The sequence below is a fragment of the Diachasmimorpha longicaudata genome, chromosome 9, assembly GCF_034640455.1.
Source record: "Diachasmimorpha longicaudata isolate KC_UGA_2023 chromosome 9, iyDiaLong2, whole genome shotgun sequence".
Classification (NCBI taxonomy): Eukaryota; Metazoa; Arthropoda; class Insecta; order Hymenoptera; family Braconidae; genus Diachasmimorpha; species Diachasmimorpha longicaudata.
In genome coordinates this window covers 7,492,097-7,510,937 of record NC_087233.1, presented here as the reverse complement: position 1 = coordinate 7,510,937, position 18,841 = coordinate 7,492,097, and the positions used below count along the sequence as shown (strand labels likewise).

The following is an 18,841-nucleotide window of genomic DNA, read 5'->3' as shown; positions in this document are numbered from 1 at the left end:
TGGTGGATAATGAAACGTCACAAAAAAATTGAGATTACGACTAAAACTCGTTGACGATTAGCATGAGTTATCAACAGCCGGAGGATTTATTTTTATGAATTGAGGGTTATTTCAATGTTTTTATTTTATCGGTGGTTATGTTAGTCGATTCCGAGAATTATCACTCACAGGACTACATTTAATAACTGACAACTATTTATTTAATACATTCTTCCTCTATTTTTTTTCTGTAAATTTAGTTCCATTTTTAAATGCAGGAAATATTTTTTCAATTGAAAAAATTGGGAATTTCAGTTTGAAGAAGTATTTGAGTAAGCATTTGTTTATATATTCTTAATCTGTTAAGAATAATTAAAAAATGGGAGTAGTAGAATATTTACGTAACTGAATCGAGACTCAAAAAATTGAGATTACGGTTGTTATACTGGCTGGTGATTAGGACGAGTTATCAACATTCGCGGATTTATTTTTATGTATCGGGGGTTATTTGAATTAGAGATGATGTTGATGTTGAATTCAAGGGGATTATTCCAAGGGAATTATCATCTCTCAGGATTGAATAAAAATCCTCTCCAGTTGTTTATTAAAAAAATTCTGCTTCAATTTTTTTGAGGAAAAGCTTTCCAAAGTGTGGAGTTGAGTGGGACAGCTTTCATTCTACCCCATTCACCTTGGATTTTCTGCGCATGTTGCAACTATTTCTTCATTCGAATATTAACTTCAAAATTGAACTTTCTATTTTAAAATTATTGAGAAACATTGTGAGTGTTTAAAAAATTAGAAAATTCTCTTCTAATTCGTTCTTTCCAATCGTTTCATTTTAGTTTCTCCCGTTTCGCCCATTTCAACCGACATTTCTCCCATTAATACCCAATTAATTACCCTTAAAGTAAATCGAGAGGTTCGCTGCAACTCGCGAAAAGTCACAAGACTAACAAAACATTTAATATTCCGTCCATTGTGCCATAAATTCTTCTCCCTAGAGTCCATGACATCATTGTATACAAACGATATTTATTAACAGCGTCTGAGAGGCGACATAGAGCAAATAATAAAACCCGTCAGTCTATAACCTGATTTATTTTATTGATCTCCAGCAAATTTGGAGATAAAAATCATCAGAAAAACTGCGGAAAACCGTTTCGCCGAATAGTCCATAATTCACCCATCGCATTGAGTCCTGAATAATTACTCTGAAAAAATCCACCACTTTAACCCCTCCTCTGAACTTATGACGTCGATTTTTATGCACAAACAACACGTCAAAGCATACTCGTCACTACTAGACAATAAATAATTTCAAATAACGAAATAAGAGGCCTTTCTAGAGGCAAAAAAATTCGTAAAAAACAATTCTTTTAAAAAAATTAAATTTCCAAGAATCTAAAAGTCCACGAAATCTTCCGTTTCACAATCACTAGAGTTCAACATTGTATGACCCCCATGACTGAATAAAATCTGTATCGATCAACGGATTCAAACGAATCATTGCGAATGAGAATAGCGGAAAATAAATAAGTCAATGGTATAAACTTTCGTAAATAGAGTGATATATTACCCCGAAGGACGCTGAGACACCTTGTAAATTGATATGCAATCGGCCGATACAATGCGCGTGGATTCGTATTAATCATATTAATTAATCATTTCAACTAATGACGAAGGCACCAGTCGAATAAACACTTGCGCTGAGTCGTTTTGAGTTGACTCCATTTTGTTCATTTAACCTCGAGCTAATGAAATTGTTGCGGTATTTTTTTTCTCTTGATTCCTCTCAATTATTTATTCCGTTTTCCTCCTTTCAATAAACAAGTTCTGGGAATCTCGCTGTGACATAAACAGACAGTCCTCGATATTACGTGACAGACATGAATTTTACTGCACACGTTCGTCAAAGTTGGGAAGGGAATGTTGGAAAGGCGCCCCGAAGGACTCACTTAACTTGAATCGGTGTAAAATGCATGGAGAGTGGTGGGTATTTGCTATCCAAGGTAGACACGTAGGAATCGATTTATGAAATTGCGATGTCGATGTATTATGTATAATATGGGTTTTCAAACATTTCGCGGAGAAGACGTGGTTGTTTTCAAGGAATTGTCCTTAACCAGAGAAAAAAATCCTAATGTTTGAAAAAACACAATTGCGTCAGCGAGTAAATACTAGATTTGATGATTTAATTAGTGGCTGAGTTCAATGTAAACCTCGATTTATTTGAATGGCTCTCCCCCACTTCGCATTTTTAAGCAACTATTAAAATTATTTATTCTGTTAATGCCATCCTGGATCGACTTCATCCGACTTTAACCGCATAAAGATTTTTTTTCAACCCCCGCCGACCGGATTTTTCCCGCCCCTTTTCGCTCACAAGAATTAATCACTCAGAGCTAATAAATTAACCCGAGGAAATTTACAAAAGAAATGAATAAATGATTTAGTTTTACTTCAGGTGTCGTTGGCACATGAGCAAATGAACCACGATTATCAAAATATTTACAGATGACTTATTTGATAAAGCTCACGACACTGAATGGAGCCCGCTGAGTGGATAAATCTGCATTACTAAGATAAAGTATGTAACGACCAGCGATTCACTTCACCATTTCCCAATAAGCGAACTCCCATTTTCCCCCGTGGGGAGCTTTCTACCCGAGTAGAATATTCCTTCAGAAATTACGACACCATCGTATTCCCGGGTGGTTCTCCAAGCTGTTTACAGATTGCATTCCAGATTGTTTCCTGATTCCCTATCCGCAGAAGGGTAGAACAACAAAATGACAATGTAGACGAAATTTCAGGAGGGACTGACGTATTTTACACTCCAAATATTTGAATTCAGTCTCGTGAAAATGATAACGACTAATTCCCCCGTAACTGGGTAAAATGAGAGTCGGGTACAGTGGGTCCGTCTTACCTCACTCTTCCCCGGATTGCATCATGTGTTCATGCATTATTATTATAGATGAATGGAAGGATATGATCAATGCTGTGACGTGAAATAACAAGTTATAAATTTCAAATTATACGCCATACCTCTACGGAGTTTCGAACACCGATAAATTTTTTACATGAAATAAAATATAACTTCCTCTCGGGGGCAGTGTAAATAATCGTCCATTATTGATGACAATAATTATGGCGTTCAGAAGCCGATAGGAATTGAACTCGCTCAGGGAAATGTTCAAAGCCGCCCCGGTGGCGCTGCTGTTGCGTTCTAGGCCCCAATTCGCTACTTGTCGGACGCCAAATGCATCTCCTGCATCTTCCAAATATTCTCATTGTTAACAATCTTCCTGGCTTCCTTATTAGCCCGCGGACTACAGCAAGTGGCTTGATTGCAGCAAATTTGTTTACGGCAATGAATGCAACCAATGATAACCAGCAGCTGCTGAGATCATTTTCCTCCGTTCGTTTTGTCTAATTTGCGAACCCCGCCAGAAGCTTCCCGATGTCTCTTCATCAATTAAATCGTAGACAATCAGCTGATATGGTATCACATTTCGTTCGGGTGTTGGGTATCCAAGAAGACCTCGGAATGTCTTTGGAATCAGATTTGCAAGATTTTTTAAAAATTTATTTCCCGAGGACTTTGACTATATTTTTAATTAAAGTTTGTCTTCTAAACACTTCTGTTTCGCACGGATCTCATACTCAAACAATAATGGAGTTCTCGAAGTTAATTTCCAAGTGACATTTCGTCATCCAACTGTGACAAATAGTTAATAACTGAAAAGTTTTCCCGGTGATGTTTCTAAGTAGGATGTGAGCTTTAACAATGTAATTTCAGCATTGCAGCTCTAACATCGTGATTAATCATCGCGCAGCCCTACGTATTTCGACTCTGCTTCGAGAGATGAAAAAAAAATTATCACATTCTTTCATATTGAGGTGATGGATGCGCTGGGGAGTGCTAGCTGATAACAGTTTCAGGTCCTTAGTCTCAGCTCTGTGGAAATTTTCGTCATGATGATCCAGTTTTGTAACATTTATCGTTCACTCAAAGTGGAATATTTTGTATCTCGATGATTGGAGCAATCCGAACACACCCGCAGATTGTTTCGTTATGGAGGAAACATTGAACTGTCGAATGAGCTTATCTCGGGACTACAATCTTCCCACACTAGGAGGGTTTATGAAAGGAGTGATAAGACGACGTTTGGATGAGGCAATCGCCCAATGATAATCAGCCGATACTATTTCAGAATTCTTTCGGATGCTGAAGAATTATTCAGTTATTGGACTGGAGAAGAGAAGGGAATTTAGGTAATTAATTAAGGAGGAGGACACAACTCGTGGAATCATCTCCTTGTCGAGGTTTTGGAATTGTTCTTGGCGAAGACGCGAGACTCGAAAAGAAGAATCGAGGGAATAAATAAATTCACGAGGGGTTTTAACGCGATAAGTTGAGAAGATTAATTAGACTTGGGATGCGCCCTCGAATGTTTCCGTTGGCGCGCCGATATTCCGCGATTATACCGGAGGAAGTAATTTTTCATCGACTCAGTTTTTCATATCCTGTCATTAACTCAGAGACTTCCTTGAATTGATGATATTAGTTTTCCGTTCCAGGATGATTCAAGCATCGTTTGTCTTAATTGGAGGTTGACACCGAGAGTCGACTTTTTTTAATTGATGATAAATGCTAGGTAGATAATAATTGCCATTTTTATTTAAATTGTATGCAATCAAATTACCGAGAGGAGCAGGTTGTTATCCAGTGAGGAGATAAGGTAGGTTTTGCCACGCTGACACCGATTGTTCATTAATGACCGACACATGTAGTTAATCGCTCCGTGGTCTGAAGATCTTCTGGAGGTAAGTTAGTTTATTAATTATGGGACGTAAATTAAATAATCCGGAGTGGAGCTTTCTTCATTCGAATATTTAATCACTCTCAACATAATCAGTGACAGAGCCGATAATGACTTTTGGTTTCCAAGCGCTTGACACAAATATCTGAAAATCGAACGTACGATCTCGATTGCGACGACTTGGATTTTATTTTCCATCGAGTTTATCGTTCACTGAGCAATGAGTAAACACCCGCCGTTAGCCCAATATTTAGGTATTATCAGCTAATGAATGATTACATGCTGGGGCACAACAACTAGCTCCCGAATTAAGCAACTCTTGAAATTAAATGTTTAGAAAAGTTTTAGACACGTGCATACTTGCAGATCTGCAATTTCAAAAGTTTCGCGATCGCTTCTGACCCCGAATCGCGCTGTAAACTCCAAGAATGCATAATATTGACGCATTGATTTTTTTTCGAACGCGTGTCTCAGTTGTGTTGTGAAATTGGGGTATCTCAGGGGCGGCTTTACCGTAATACACCGGCAAACAATTATTTACACAATTCAAGGATCTCTGCGCACCTGAATTGGCACTCGCATGTATTTATTAATTATTCAAACAAATTAATTCACCGAAAATATCCAAAAAACAAAAATTCGTTTATATGTTCCCACAAGTGTTTCGTTGTTATTAGAGAGTTTTGGAAAGTTGTAAAAAGAGTTCTTTTTCCCAAAAAGCCGCACCCTACTGAGAAGAGACGCGGTAATGGTCTCAAATAATCATTAAAGTTTATGAACCCATACATTGGATCCATTTTTTTAGGGGAGAATCGGAATCTCTCTCGAGATGGTGGAGTCGGAGTCTCAACTAGCCCCTCGTTACTAGAAAAATATTGATCATTGCAAGTGATGAATGACCTGTCGTTGACACGATGAGGATAATCAAGCCAATAATCATCAAATGATTTGAAAATAAACCAACCGAGTATTTTCCCTTCTGCGCCATTAAGATCACATGAAAAAAAATCTCGTTATTCTTTACGGAGCAATGAAAACATGAGTGAATGTGTCAACACTCCAATGTTTTTGTTATTGGCAGGTTCACTTATTCACCGCGATCGAGGAAGATTACCGATTAATTTTGATGGAACAAAATCGCGCCCAAAATTGTTGGCCAATTCCCAAAAAAATAATGTAACGTTCTAGCTCTATAATTTGGGTAGACATAACGAAGAAAATTCGTAATTTTTAATTAGTCAACAATTATTGAATATCGGCGATACTGAGCCTTCTTTAAATTGCACTAATTGAAAACAAACGCAGAGGTAGATCACCCTGACTCATCCTGCACGTCACCATTGAACCCGAGAGGTTGCACAGAAGGTTCACTGTCCGAATGAAAAGGTCATTGAAATGACAAGTGATAAGAACTGGGACAGAATCCCACTTACCCACTTTCACATATATATGCGTAATATCAAACATGGAATTTTCAATGGGATCGGAAATTTCGTAATTTGTTTGATGAAAATCCGGAATTCACAGCGGAACATTCAGATCATTTTAAAAATGTTCATATTTTTGGAGACTATAATCCCCTAGACAACTATAGTCCACAGGCACACCTGCGGCCCAGGAAGGGAAGTACAAATTAACTGGATAAATGCAGGGGAAAGTTAATTGTTTGGGGGATCCTGCCCCGATGTATTTCTGATGAAATTACGGCTTTTAATTGTTCACCAACTGCGTCAGCAGTGGCTTGGAATAACGGAATCTTTCTTTGCTTTCCCAAAAATGCACAATCTATTGACGCGGTAAGAACAATCGTTATGGTTGTGATGGATAATATTTTGTTAACTCACCAAGCTCTGGATTAAAAAGACGGCAGGAGTGTGCAGTCTGTATACATATGACGATAACAATAAATTTCGTACAACTGGATGCTAGAGATAAGCGATGTCTTGTTCTGAGGGAAGGTATATAATGGGTGTCGTCGAATTACAAAGGACAGTCCGAAGCTGTGACTGCGATCTGATTTCGATCGCCAGGAAATCAGTTCTGGTAGACCATGAAGGGTATGTAATGCATGAAACCGTCGTGGAGTGATGGTAGTATTATTCAGATGATCTATTCTGATCTCTATTGGAATTTCCAGTTCTGTTCGTCTTCGTGTTGGCCATAACGGTCATCAATGTCCTCGGTGCCCCTTCCCGAGGATTAATTGAATGGCGTGATAAAAGAGACAGGATATCTCGTTGGATCGGTAGGACCCGTAAAGATGATAGCGATAGCGGTGATTCTGACAGCGATGAGAGCGATGAGAGATCCGTCGAAAGAAGAAGACCACGTTGGGGCAGGCAATGGCGGAGAAAACCATGTAGACCAAGCTCCTCCTCGTCGTCTTCATCATCAGGTAATGGGGATTGTGAAATGTTGCAGGGAGTCGTAGGCCTGGTGAGATGATGCGGTTTTTATGTTTTTTAATACTTTACATTTTCTATTTTGTGGGTGAAGCAAGTGGCGTAGGAGAAGGAAGTGGGCAGGGTTCAGGGTCCGGCCAGGGAAGCGGGCAAGGATCTGGTGTAGGAAAAGGAAGTGGAAGTGGAAGTGGCCAAGGTTCTGGGTCTGGACTAGGCAGCGGGCGAGGTTCTGGTTCAGGACAAGGTAGTGGATCTGGCAGTGGTCGAGGTTCCGGAGCTGGACAAGGCAGTGGAGTCGGAAAGGGCAGTGGTCAAGGCTCAGGACAAGGCAGCGGAAGCGGAAGTGGCGCTGGACAAGGAAGTGGGAGAGGTAGTGGTGCTGGACAAGGCAGTGGATCTGGCAGTGGTCGAGGTTCGGGGGCTGGACAAGGCAGTGGGGTTGGAAAGGGCAGCGGTCAAGGTTCTGGTTCAGGACAAGGCAGTGGGAGAGGAAGTGGTACTGGACAAGGCAGTGGAAGAGGTAGTGGTGCTGGACAAGGAAGTGGATCTGGTAGTGGTCGAGGTTCCGGAGCTGGACAAGGCAGTGGAGTCGGAAAGGGCAGTGGTCAAGGCTCAGGACAAGGCAGTGGAAGGGGAAGTGGTGCTGGACAAGGAAGTGGATCTGGCAGTGGTCGAGGCTCCGGGGCTGGACAAGGTAGTGGAGTCGGAAAGGGCAGTGGTCAAGGCTCAGGACAAGGCAGCGGAAGCGGAAGTGGCGCTGGACAAGGAAGTGGGAGAGGTAGTGGTGCTGGACAAGGCAGTGGTCGAGGTTCGGGGGCTGGACAAGGCAGTGGGGTTGGAAAGGGCAGCGGTCAAGGTTCTGGTTCAGGACAAGGCAGTGGGAGAGGAAGTGGTACTGGACAAGGAAGTGGGAGAGGTAGTGGTGCTGGACAAGGCAGTGGATCTGGCAGTGGTCGAGGTTCCGGAGCTGGACAAGGCAGTGGAGTCGGAAAGGGCAGTGGTCAAGGCTCAGGACAAGGCAGTGGAAGGGGAAGTGGTGCTGGACAAGGAAGTGGATCTGGCAGTGGTCGAGGTTCGGGGGCTGGACAAGGCAGTGGGAGAGGAAGTGGTACTGGACAAGGAAGTGGGAGAGGTAGTGGTGCTGGACAAGGAAGTGGATCTGGTAGTGGTCGAGGTTCCGGGGCTGGACAAGGCAGTGGGGTTGGAAAGGGCAGCGGTCAAGGTTCTGGTTCAGGACAAGGCAGCGGGAGAGGAAGTGGTACTGGACAAGGAAGCGGGAGAGGTAGTGGTGCTGGACAAGGAAGTGGATCTGGCAGTGGTCGAGGTTCCGGGGCTGGACAAGGCAGTGGGGTTGGAAAGGGCAGCGGTCAAGGCTTAGGACAAGGCAGTGGAAGGGGAAGTGGTGCTGGACAAGGAAGTGGATCTGGCAGTGGTCGAGGCTCTGGGGCTGGACAAGGTAGTGGAGTCGGAAAGGGCAGTGGTCAAGGTTTAGGACAAGGCAGCGGAAGCGGAAGTGGCGCTGGACAAGGCAGCGGAAGAGGTAGTGGTGTTGGACAAGGAAGTGGATCTGGCAGTGGTCGAGGCTCTGGGGCTGGACAAGGTAGTGGAGTCGGAAAGGGCAGTGGTCAAGGTTTAGGACAAGGCAGCGGAAGCGGAAGTGGCGCTGGACAAGGCAGCGGAAGAGGTAGTGGTGCTGGACAAGGAAGTGGATCTGGCAGTGGTCGAGGTTCCGGAGCTGGACAAGGCAGTGGGGTTGGAAAGGGCAGCGGTCAAGGTTCTGGTTCAGGACAAGGCAGTGGGGTTGGAAAGGGCAGTGGTCAAGGTTCTGGTTCAGGACAAGGCAGCGGGAGAGGAAGTGGTACTGGACAAGGAAGTGGGAGAGGTAGTGGTGCTGGACAAGGAAGTGGATCTGGCAGTGGTCGAGGTTCCGGAGCTGGACAAGGTAGTGGGGTTGGAAAGGGCAGCGGTCAAGGCTCAGGACAAGGCAGTGGAAGGGGAAGTGGTGCTGGACAAGGAAGTGGAAGCGGTAGTGGTGCTGGACAAGGAAGTGGATCTGGGAGTGGTCGAGGTTCCGGGGCTGGACAAGGCAGTGGGGTCGGAAAGGGCAGTGGTCAAGGTTCTGGAACAGGTAGTGGGACAGGTACTGGTGTCGGACGTGGTTCTGGTGCTGGCCAAGGAAGTGGGAGAGGGTCAGGCTCTGGACAAGGATCTGGGACGGGACAAGGTAGTGGCCAAGGCTCTGGTGCAGGACAAGGAAGTGGGCGAGGTTCAGGATCTGGACAAGGTAGCGGAAGTGGAGGAGGTAGTGGTGCTGGACAAGGCAGCGGAAGCGGCAGTGGCTCTGGACAAGGTAGTGGAAGTGGCAGTGGCTCCGGGCAAGGCAGTGGGAGTGGTAGTGGTTCCGGACAAGGCAGCGGAAGCGGCAGGGGCTCTGGACAAGGTAGTGGAAGTGGCAGTGGCTCCGGACAAGGTAGTGGAAGTGGCAGTGGCTCCGGACAAGGTAGTGGAAGTGGCAGTGGCTCCGGACAAGGTAGTGGAAGTGGCAGTGGCTCCGGACAAGGTAGTGGGAGTGGTAGTGGTTCCGGACAAGGTAGCGGTCAAGGATCTGGTGCTGGTCAGGGAAGCGGGGCAGGTTCTGGTTGGGGAGTAGGAAGTGGGAGTGGTTTTGGTGCTGGACAAGGAAGCGGGCAAGGTTCTGGTTCTGGTCAAGGCTCTGGTTCGGGGCAAGGAAGCGGGCAAGGCTCTGGTTCTGGACAAGGAAGTGGCCAGGGTAGTGGGAAATGAAAGGTCTATTAGGTAAACAAAAATTATATTTTCGTAGTCATGATGATTTCTTACGACATCTTGCCGACAGTAGTTTTCCTACTTTCAAGAGATTTGCCGCATTACAACCCCAAATTAAATTTTTTCGCACAGGTGGAGTACTTTGAAAATCCGCCGAGCTGTTGAGACTTTATCCGAGCTGTGCATATGATGTTTAGAAATTCCGCGATAATTCTATTTATAAATCTCTTTATCAACAATATCTACGATTGCCGAGGAAATGCACAATAGTTAGTCCTACGTTAGTTTTTATTATTGACACTATCAGCACATTTCAACAAATATCCCATTGTTGTTCATTTTTACCAACAAATTTTATGACTTATGTATACTGTATGAGCTAAAAGAAATATAGCATGAAGAATAATCGAGGATGTTTACTCTCTATCATAATAAAAAAATTCAAGTATGCGACAATCTATTCGATTGCTCTCACAAACTCTATCAAATTACATCCATTTATTGATCGACCATCTCCGATCGATATCAATCCGGATTAATTAGAAGTGACCCTTCCCGATCACTCCCCACTCTCGCATCATGACGACTGGCGACATTTAAATAGTGGTCGACTTGATTCTTGACTCCAGTGGCTCATCGTCAATCGAGCTATAAAGTGACGATAGCCTGGCTCAACTTATAATCAAGGGCGTATGAAGAGTAGTTGGGGATTGATCAGGTGAATTACGTGAAACAATGCGGAGACTTATTATACTTGTCGTGGTCACATTGACCTCGGCATTGGAGCTCGTCAGCAATGTTCCGTTGAATGTACGTATAAACAACTCCATAAACATATGCAGTTTTACTTGTTATCCACCTACTTATGTGTTTATCACATTATCACTCGTTCTAGCTATCTGTTTATTCTCTAAAATCGCTTCAAATATGATGCATCCATTTTCTAAATATAAACGAAGATAATCATTTATCTTTTTCTCACCTTTCCCTCCCGGAATTTATTTAAAAAATATTCCAAATAGGTTTCTGCGAGACCTCGATACAAATAATGGACTTGTGTTAACTACATTTGCGTATTTGAAGATAACGATAGATAATTTTTCGCATTTAAGAGTACAACGCCGGGTGTTTATGGTTTCGAAGTCGATTATGAAAATAATCAATTTTTATTGGACGGAAAACCTTTCCGTTACGTTTCCGGAAGCTTCCACTACTTTCGCACGCCGAAGGTCTATTGGCGTGACAGATTGAGGAAGATGAGGGCTGCGGGTCTCAACGCTGTGTCAACGTGAGTCTTCATTACGTGCGAGATAATCACGCCTATCAAAGAATCCATTAATCCATCAATGATTGATTTCGTTTCTCTCCTACAGTTTCATTCGTATTATATTGGAAAAAAATTGCGTATTCTTTCAAAGGCATAATTAATACAAATTTCAATGCCGATTGCATGTCAATATAATTATTTACCGGTCCCATTAACGGGGTAATTGAAAATGATTAAAGCTACGTAGAGTGGAGCCTTCACCAACCGAGGCCGAACGTCTGGCGCTGGTCAGGGGAAGCGGACATCGTCGAGTTCCTCACGATCGCCCAACAGGAGGATCTTCTGGTTCTCCTGCGCCCAGGGCCGTACATCTGCGCTGAACGCGATCTGGGGGGTTTGCCACCTTGGCTGATGACCCTCGTACCGGATATAAAAATGCGGACCAATGACGCGCGCTATATGGAGTACGTCGAAGCGTACTTCCAACAGCTACTGAGTCGGGTGCAGCCGCTCCTCCGGGGTAACGGTGGACCTATCATCATGGTCCAAATTGAGAACGAATACGGAAGCTTCCCTGCTTGCGATGTGAAGTACAGGGAGGGCCTTCGTGATATCATCGCAAGGTACGTGGAAAACAAGGCCCTCTTGTACACGACTGACGGATCTGGGACCAACTACCTCCGCTGCGGAGTTGTCGCCGAGGCTTATGCTACCGTTGACTTCGGAGCTGCCGCGAATATCACGAGGTCCTTTGGTGCGATGCGAAAATATCAACCGAGTGTAAGTAATAATTTTCTTTATCCCTCCCGGATCTCATCCAACGTGTGATACAGGGCCCTCTCGTCAATTCCGAATATTACACGGGCTGGCTGACCCACTGGGACGAAGCCTTCCAGAGGGTCTCGACCGCCGCCTTCATCAGAACTCTCAAGGCAATGTTAAACCTCAACGCCTCCGTCAATCTCTACATGATGTACGGTGGAACGAACTTTGGCTTTACCGCGGGTGCCAACGGTGGCGAGGATCAATATATGCCTCAAATAACATCTTACGATTACGACGCACCTTTAACCGAAGCTGGTGATCCCACAGATAAATATTTCGCGCTTCGCGATGCACTCGAGCAGGTACGTCAGATAATCCCAGTCCCACGATCGAGATGATAATCTGTTGATTATTTTCCCTATCTTGTTAGTACCTGCCGATGCCCAATTTGTCCCTGCCCACGGTAGCTCCGAAGGGAAATTACGGAGTTGTTTCCCTTCAACCGATCACGAGATTGTTTGATAGTCAGGCCAGACGCCTAGCTGCCAAGGTTGGGGTCTTTAAGATACCACCGACTTTTGAGCAGTTAGATTTGCCTACGGGAATCGTTCTTTATGAGACCGAACTTCCTGTGGGGGTCAAAGATCCTGCTGTTCTCACTGCCGCGGTAGCGGACAGAGCGCTTGTTTATCTTGATGATTATTTGGTCGGCACTTTGAGTCGAACTCTGAAGCTCAAGACATTGAGTCTGCAGAACCCGTACGCTAAGAGGATTCAGATCCTTGTGGAGAGTCAGGGACATCTAAATTTCGGGAATGTTGTTCAAGATTGGAAGGCAAGTCTTGCTTACAATATTTTGATTAATGATTTCCCTTTCCTAGGGAGTAGGAATCACGGAAATTTTTTTTTAAATAAAAATAAAAAAGCTGTCTCCCTTCCCTTAGGGTCTCCTTAGCGCAAAAGTCGATGATAAGCCTCTGAAAAATTGGAACGTGAGTTCCTTTCCACTGGACAATCTGCAGCCAGTGGCGAACTTCTCAATCACAAGTTTTGCGTCCGGCAATCAGGTAAACGGTCCCTTCATCCTTCGTGGCTCCTTCAAAGTGGAGGGACAACCCCTGGACACTTATCTGAACGCGGTAGGATGGGGTAAGGGGGTGGCCTACGTCAATGGCCATAATATCGGCCGATACTGGCCCAAGACTGGACCGCAAATCACGCTTTATGTCCCCGGAGCATGGCTCAAGACGGGCGTGAATGAACTTATTGTGATTGAGTACGAGTACGTCCCTGCTGGGTTGAAAATGATATTCCAGGAGGTTCCCAATCTAGGGAGGTCTCATATGAGAGTCAGGGATCATTAAATTATGAGACAATTTTTTTATTATATTTTTACCATAAAGTTATGTAAACGATAACACAAAGAAATAAATACTCTGTTTCTTATCAACTCTGACTTATTATTGAGAGCACTGATAACAATAATTATTTTTCACGATAAGTAAATACCCCCATGTACAGTTATTATTATCCATATTAATTAAATAAATTATTGTTCGCATTGGGGCTCTCCTTAATAAAGTGAAAAATATGTTTTTTGTGCATGAACTACGTAAATATTTTTGGAGTGCATTATAAAATGACTAATAGTTTTTCTCTTCACGAATATTTCTTCCACTGAGAATCCACGAACTAGTCTCTATTCATAGAATTTTTAAAGTACAAAATGATGAAGCATGACGACGATAAAAATTGTCCTGGACAATATTGCCCCGGTGATAACGCAGAATTTAGATCGTACGGACAATCAGTATGAATGGAGAGAGTAATATCCTCCAGATGACAAATGAGATATCGTCGCGACGGGATGTCCGCTCTTCACGACTATTAGAATCGAGTTAAAAGTGTGCGGCACCCCATCAACGTGTTTATGAAGGTGTTATTCATTGTCATGGAACATCACCTGAGAAACCCCGCCTACTATTACGCGGGGAATTAGGGAAAACCGCCCCTGGCATGCGCGATACCGATTTTTTTCATCGTTTAAGGGTTTTCGATTTTTTTGAATGTTTGATAGACCTCACAGGTCTTTCACATTTCTTCTCGCACTGATCTTACGCGAATCCGTTACGGTAGTCCGGAAATATGTCGGGGGTCGGTATTTGCGACCAAGAGGCACCGTTGGATCTCAGTTTTCGGGGGCGGAACGGATTCCGATCCATTGGGGATAAGAAATTGCCCTGTGGTAGCTGCGGAAAGTATTTCGATCGTCCATCGTTGCTGAAGAGACATATCCGGACGCATACAGGTATATTGTTTCAATATCAAACAAACTTTCTCCCCTTTTAGTGCGTTTTTTAATAAAAAAAAATAAAAATACATCCACCAGGTGAAAAACCCCACGGCTGTGCAGTCTGTGGAAAAATGTTCAGCACGAGCAGTTCCCTGAATACTCACGTGAGAATTCACACTGGGGAACGTCCGCACGAATGCTCCATATGCGGAAAACGCTTCACCGCCTCTTCGAACCTCTACTATCACCGCATGACGCATTACAAGGTAGATTGTTATCTCTTGATTACAAAACGGGTGATAAATGTGATTAAACGTGTCACCAGGAGAAGCCCCACAAGTGCAATGACTGCGAGAGGTCCTTTCCCACCCCTGGGGATCTGAGAGCTCACAGTTATTCGCACACGGGAAACTGGCCGTTCAAATGCCCCGTCTGCGGAAGGGGTTTCTGCAAGCCCGGAGCTTTCCATCATCATGTAGAATTGCACAGTGGTGCGTTGTAATCCCCTTAGTCCTTTAATTTTTAGGACTCATTAGAGAAAACTACGTTTTTCGGAACGACAAAATTTTAATTGATCGCTCCAAATTTTTTTACTGCCTTTTAAGAAATATTTTTGTTCCATAATTAATTAACCAGGTCAAAATGCCCTGATTTTTAATTCCAGGGAATTTTCAACACACCTGCAAGCTCTGCCTCGGAAAATTTCCGTCACTAAACGGTCTCCGGACTCACGCAAAAACCCACCTCATCAAACCGTTCCCCCATCCAAGTAAAATCGTCTCCTGGAGTCAATGGTTCCAATGAAAATGGAAGAACTAGGGGAATCATCATGGTATCAGAGGGAGAATGCAGGAGAATAAAAAGATCTTTTGGTTAACTAATTAAATTTATTGAAAAAGAAAGAGAAATCTATCAAAGATGGAACAATGCAAAAGTATTTCTAATTTTCACATAAAGTTGGTTCATCAATTGTCAGCAGGGCTGTCCTTAGTCTCAGCCACAGCTTCATCAGCAATCTCCATTTTCTCGTTTGCCTCATCAGCAACACTCTCGACTCCATCTTTCTTTTCCTCACCAGACGGCGGACTCAGCTTTTCCTGTCCATTCAACTTATTCTTCTCCTCTGCCTCCAGCATTTTGTCCTTCGCATCCTGCGCGTGGTGGGCTGCTGACTGAGCAGCTTGAGTCTCTGCTGATGTGTCGTGCTTCAGAATCTCTCGGAGGGCCATTGTAGCGTACGTCGAAGACCTCAGGGTCATCTCTAAAATCAACGCCTTGTATTTTCCATCTGCAAATGGAAAGTACGATACAGAACTGTAAATTATTATTGCTCTAATATAATTGAAAAAAAAGTATGAAAGTTCAAATGGAATTTGTAAAGATCTTGAAAGTGAGAATTAAAATTAAAAATAAATGACATAACATCCTGTACCTGGAACATTCTCTGGTGGATCATGATTCCTCATTTTATCGATATCAGCGAGAACAAGATCAGCCTGAAGATTATTATAATGAACTATCCTCCACGACATATTCTCTGGAACCTGAAGAATCTTCCTGTACTGTCCTCCAAGCGAGTATTTCCTAAAAAAAAACAGATCCACATTTTTTCCTTCTCCTCTACCTCAAAAAAATAAAATCACTCACTGATTCTTCTGCCTGAGATCAGTCGTTAAACCATCCTTAGCCAGGAACTCCTCATACCACTCCCGAGCATAAGACGGATACGTCACCCTCCAGCCAGGCTGTGGCATAACGACATCAGCAAGAGTGTAATTCCCCAAATCCTGTTCAGTCAGCATTTTGACAGCTGGCAGTGGATAGAAGTCCTTCTCAATAGCTTCCTCCTTATCTTTCTTCCCCTCCTGCTCCTCTACCACCTGCATCTTCTCCTGCTCATCAGCTCCCTCAGGACCGTCCTCAACAGGCGCCTGCCCCTGAGCATCAGTCTCCTCTTTCCCCTTAACCTGAGCACCCTCCACCTCCTCAGGCTCATCACCACCATCAGGCCCCTCAACAGTATCATTGGTGTCTCGTTTCTCGTAGACAAGGTCCCCAACGATGGGTTTATTCCCCAGCTCCTTGATTCTCCTGGAAACCAGGTGATTCCACACGAAGCTCTGATAAGCATGAATATACATTGTCCTGGCGTTTCTGGGGAGAGCATCGAGTGCCCCCTGAGGATTATTCATCCCACAGTTGACGAGTCCCCTGAGTAACTTTGCTTCGATCTTGTCCTGCCGCTGAATCTTCGCCAGTGCTGCTTTGGCGTCCTTAGTCTGGGCATAAATTTCCCTAGCTTTAGCCATGTCCATGAACTCTCCACTCCTCGGCTGGAGAATGAGATCAATAGCTTCACTCCAGTTGCTTTGTAACAGGGCTTTTCCAACTTCATGAGTGGGAACAGTTGCCACTGTGCCAAAACGCTGAAGTCCGTAGTAATTGACGAATCCATTGTCTCGTAGACTAGTCAAAGCAGCATCAATCTGCTCATCAGTGGCAGTGACATTTCTCAGGGCTATTGTGAAGTGATTACCTTGTAGGGCTCCTAGCCTCAGTGGTTCCTTGGCGAATTTAAAATTACCTACGAATGCACCACGGACTCGCTTACCAGCGTCCAGGATACTCGATGGATGGACTCGCTTCAGGCAGACCCACTGCGTGGTTCTTGCTCGACGATCTTTCGTGCCTGCATAGGTGAACGCGTTGGGCTTCAGGTGGAGGTACATTGCCAGCAGGTTCAGGGCGTCCATTGTATCCATGTTGACTTTATGGAGGACAAAGTGACAGAAATTGGAAGAATAAGCCCAGTCGTTACGAAAATCTCTATAGAATTTGTTGCCTAAAGGGATTTATTCATGAATTATTGATTATTATTCATCATTTTAACAATTTAAATTCACTCTACAATCAATTCTCTCACCTGCAGCTTTCTTATCATTTTTGGCAAACACCAGCAGCTTTTTCTGGTCCTTCTCAATGGTCTGACTCACGATGGAGGGAATCTTCTTCCCAATCAGGTGCAGACACTTGCGTTGCTCCTTGTCCATGTCCGTCACGTCGATCTCCACAGTGCTGATGCTGGTGTCAGCCACCGAGAGCAACTTAATCCGGTCCCAGGTCTCCTGCGGGAGATTCTTCTTCAGCTCGTTCATATCCAGAGCATCGTCAGGGGCAGCTGGAATGTCCTGGTTCGTCAGCTGGGAGCGCTCACCATTGGTGTTGATCTCGTGAACGTGGAAGTCGTTGAAACGCTCTTTGACGATTCCATTGATATGCTCGTGGGTGCCCACGAACTCTGTCACACCTATGTCCACCTCCTTCAGGCGATTAGTCACCTCGAATTTGGTGCGCTTCTGACTGTGGTAGTGGTTCATCTGGGGACGTTTGTGGAATGGCTTGTCACCATAGCCACCACGAAATCCCCCTCCAGCAAGGATCGGATTTTTTATTAATATTTTCGGTTAATATTGGTGATCAGGGTAAGGGGAAATAATTCAAGAAATATTTGGCGACTAACCTCCTATTAAATTAAATGAAAAATTGTGGTATTCGAATTTTTTTCCACAGCATTTGAAGAATTCGTTTCAGTAAAACCAGAGCCCAAGACCTTCATCATTCATTTCATGATCTCCATGAACAAAAATCCAATATAGAAAAATAATAAACTGGAATATGAATTTATTCGCATCGATCCAAAATTCTGGGAAAGAATTAGTCCCTCAGCCGGTTCCAAGAATTCCTAGACATCGTTATGACATCATCTCGTAACCATTCCCTTCCGAAAACTCCTCAAAATATTGTCGTTGTAAAATTTAGAAACTGTAGTTCCAGTCTCGAAATAAAATTTTCCAAATGAAAAATTCAAATGTCCCGCATTATAAAGAAAATCCCGGCCCAATGAAAAGCCTCAGTGAAAGTAGAAAAATTCATAATGATCAGCCAAAATGGCATCATCTCTACAAAATAAGTTAACAACGCTTTGTTTCTCTGCAATTGCATCCTCCCGGTGGCTCTTCAGACATTTCCTGGCAATTAATTACTGCCAGAACTGATTAATCTTCTCACAAAATGTCGAGGAAGCCGTAATCATTGAGAACGAACAAGAATATCATTAAAAAAGTAAGAGATAACTATTATTGCAATTTACCTTGCTTGAAGCCTCCTCTCCCGCGGCCCCTGCCTTTGTAGAAAAACTTCCTCTTTCCCATGTTACTATTGTCACTATCAGCCATTGCCAAGTCGTCAACAATTGCAACAATAAAAGAAACAAGTGAGACCTCACGTCACTGTGAGATAATGCGACTAAAAGTCGTCAACTTGGAATTTTCAGGAGGTTCCAGAGCAACTGATGTCTGATGTCTGGAGATGCCTCTGCTATTCTGAGGTTATGTCGGCTGGTGTTCGACTATATGCGGCATGTGGTGACAACAAAATTCCAACGTATCGACCTTCCAAGGTAATGAAACCCAGGACTTGTTTACATTTTGCAGATATCAATCGAGGAATTTTGTTGATTGAA

At 43.8% G+C, this 18,841-nt stretch overlaps 5 protein-coding genes across 17 annotated transcripts in view; 4 read left to right on the top strand and 1 right to left on the bottom strand.

Moving 5' to 3' along the window:
• The first annotated feature begins 6,707 nt into the window (after window positions 1–6,707).
• LOC135166045 (fibroin heavy chain-like) lies at window positions 6,708–10,400 on the top strand. 12 transcript variants are annotated; one of them, XM_064127964.1, is made up of 5 exons: window positions 6,708–6,865; window positions 6,946–7,203; window positions 7,305–7,538; window positions 7,599–10,006; window positions 10,127–10,400. In XM_064127964.1, the coding sequence occupies exons 1-4, from the start codon at window positions 6,859–6,861 to the stop codon at window positions 9,992–9,994; spliced, it is 2,895 nt and encodes a 964-aa protein (XP_063984034.1). In that variant the 5' UTR covers window positions 6,708–6,858; the 3' UTR covers window positions 9,995–10,006; window positions 10,127–10,400. The 12 variants fall into 12 exon arrangements, with proteins under 12 accessions (XP_063984034.1, XP_063984040.1, XP_063984038.1 ...); XM_064127970.1 differs by having other exon boundaries at window positions 7,305–7,904; window positions 8,127–10,006; XM_064127968.1 differs by having other exon boundaries at window positions 7,305–7,904; window positions 8,037–10,006.
• A 212-nt stretch (window positions 10,401–10,612) lies between these two features.
• Ect3 (Ectoderm-expressed 3) lies at window positions 10,613–13,476 on the top strand. The gene is made up of 6 exons (XM_064127978.1): window positions 10,613–10,804; window positions 11,107–11,282; window positions 11,501–12,041; window positions 12,095–12,388; window positions 12,457–12,861; window positions 12,971–13,476. The coding sequence occupies exons 1-6, from the start codon at window positions 10,730–10,732 to the stop codon at window positions 13,388–13,390; spliced, it is 1,911 nt and encodes a 636-aa protein (XP_063984048.1). The 5' UTR covers window positions 10,613–10,729; the 3' UTR covers window positions 13,391–13,476.
• A 155-nt stretch (window positions 13,477–13,631) lies between these two features.
• LOC135166053 (zinc finger protein 239) lies at window positions 13,632–15,192 on the top strand. The gene is made up of 4 exons (XM_064127983.1): window positions 13,632–14,334; window positions 14,416–14,585; window positions 14,645–14,810; window positions 14,984–15,192. Exons 1-4 carry the CDS (start codon window positions 14,172–14,174, stop codon window positions 15,121–15,123), a joined length of 639 nt encoding a protein of 212 aa, XP_063984053.1. The 5' UTR covers window positions 13,632–14,171; the 3' UTR covers window positions 15,124–15,192.
• On the bottom strand, window positions 15,187–18,719 carry LOC135166048 (pseudouridylate synthase 7 homolog). 2 transcript variants are annotated; one of them, XM_064127976.1, is made up of 5 exons: window positions 18,470–18,719; window positions 17,243–17,746; window positions 15,967–17,161; window positions 15,752–15,903; window positions 15,187–15,607 (listed from the first exon to the last, which is right to left on the bottom strand). In XM_064127976.1, the coding sequence occupies exons 1-5, from the start codon at window positions 18,552–18,554 to the stop codon at window positions 15,285–15,287; spliced, it is 2,259 nt and encodes a 752-aa protein (XP_063984046.1). In that variant the 5' UTR covers window positions 18,555–18,719; the 3' UTR covers window positions 15,187–15,284. The 2 variants fall into 2 exon arrangements, with proteins under 2 accessions (XP_063984046.1, XP_063984045.1); XM_064127975.1 differs by having other exon boundaries at window positions 17,243–17,750; window positions 18,471–18,719.
• Window positions 18,653–18,841, top strand: part of LOC135166050 (17S U2 SnRNP complex component HTATSF1) — a 40,969-nt gene continuing 40,780 nt past the window's right edge. Inside the window, exon 1 of the mRNA XM_064127979.1 lies at window positions 18,653–18,778. The gene's annotated coding sequence lies outside the window, so the exon portion shown is untranslated. The remainder of the gene's footprint in view (window positions 18,779–18,841) is intronic.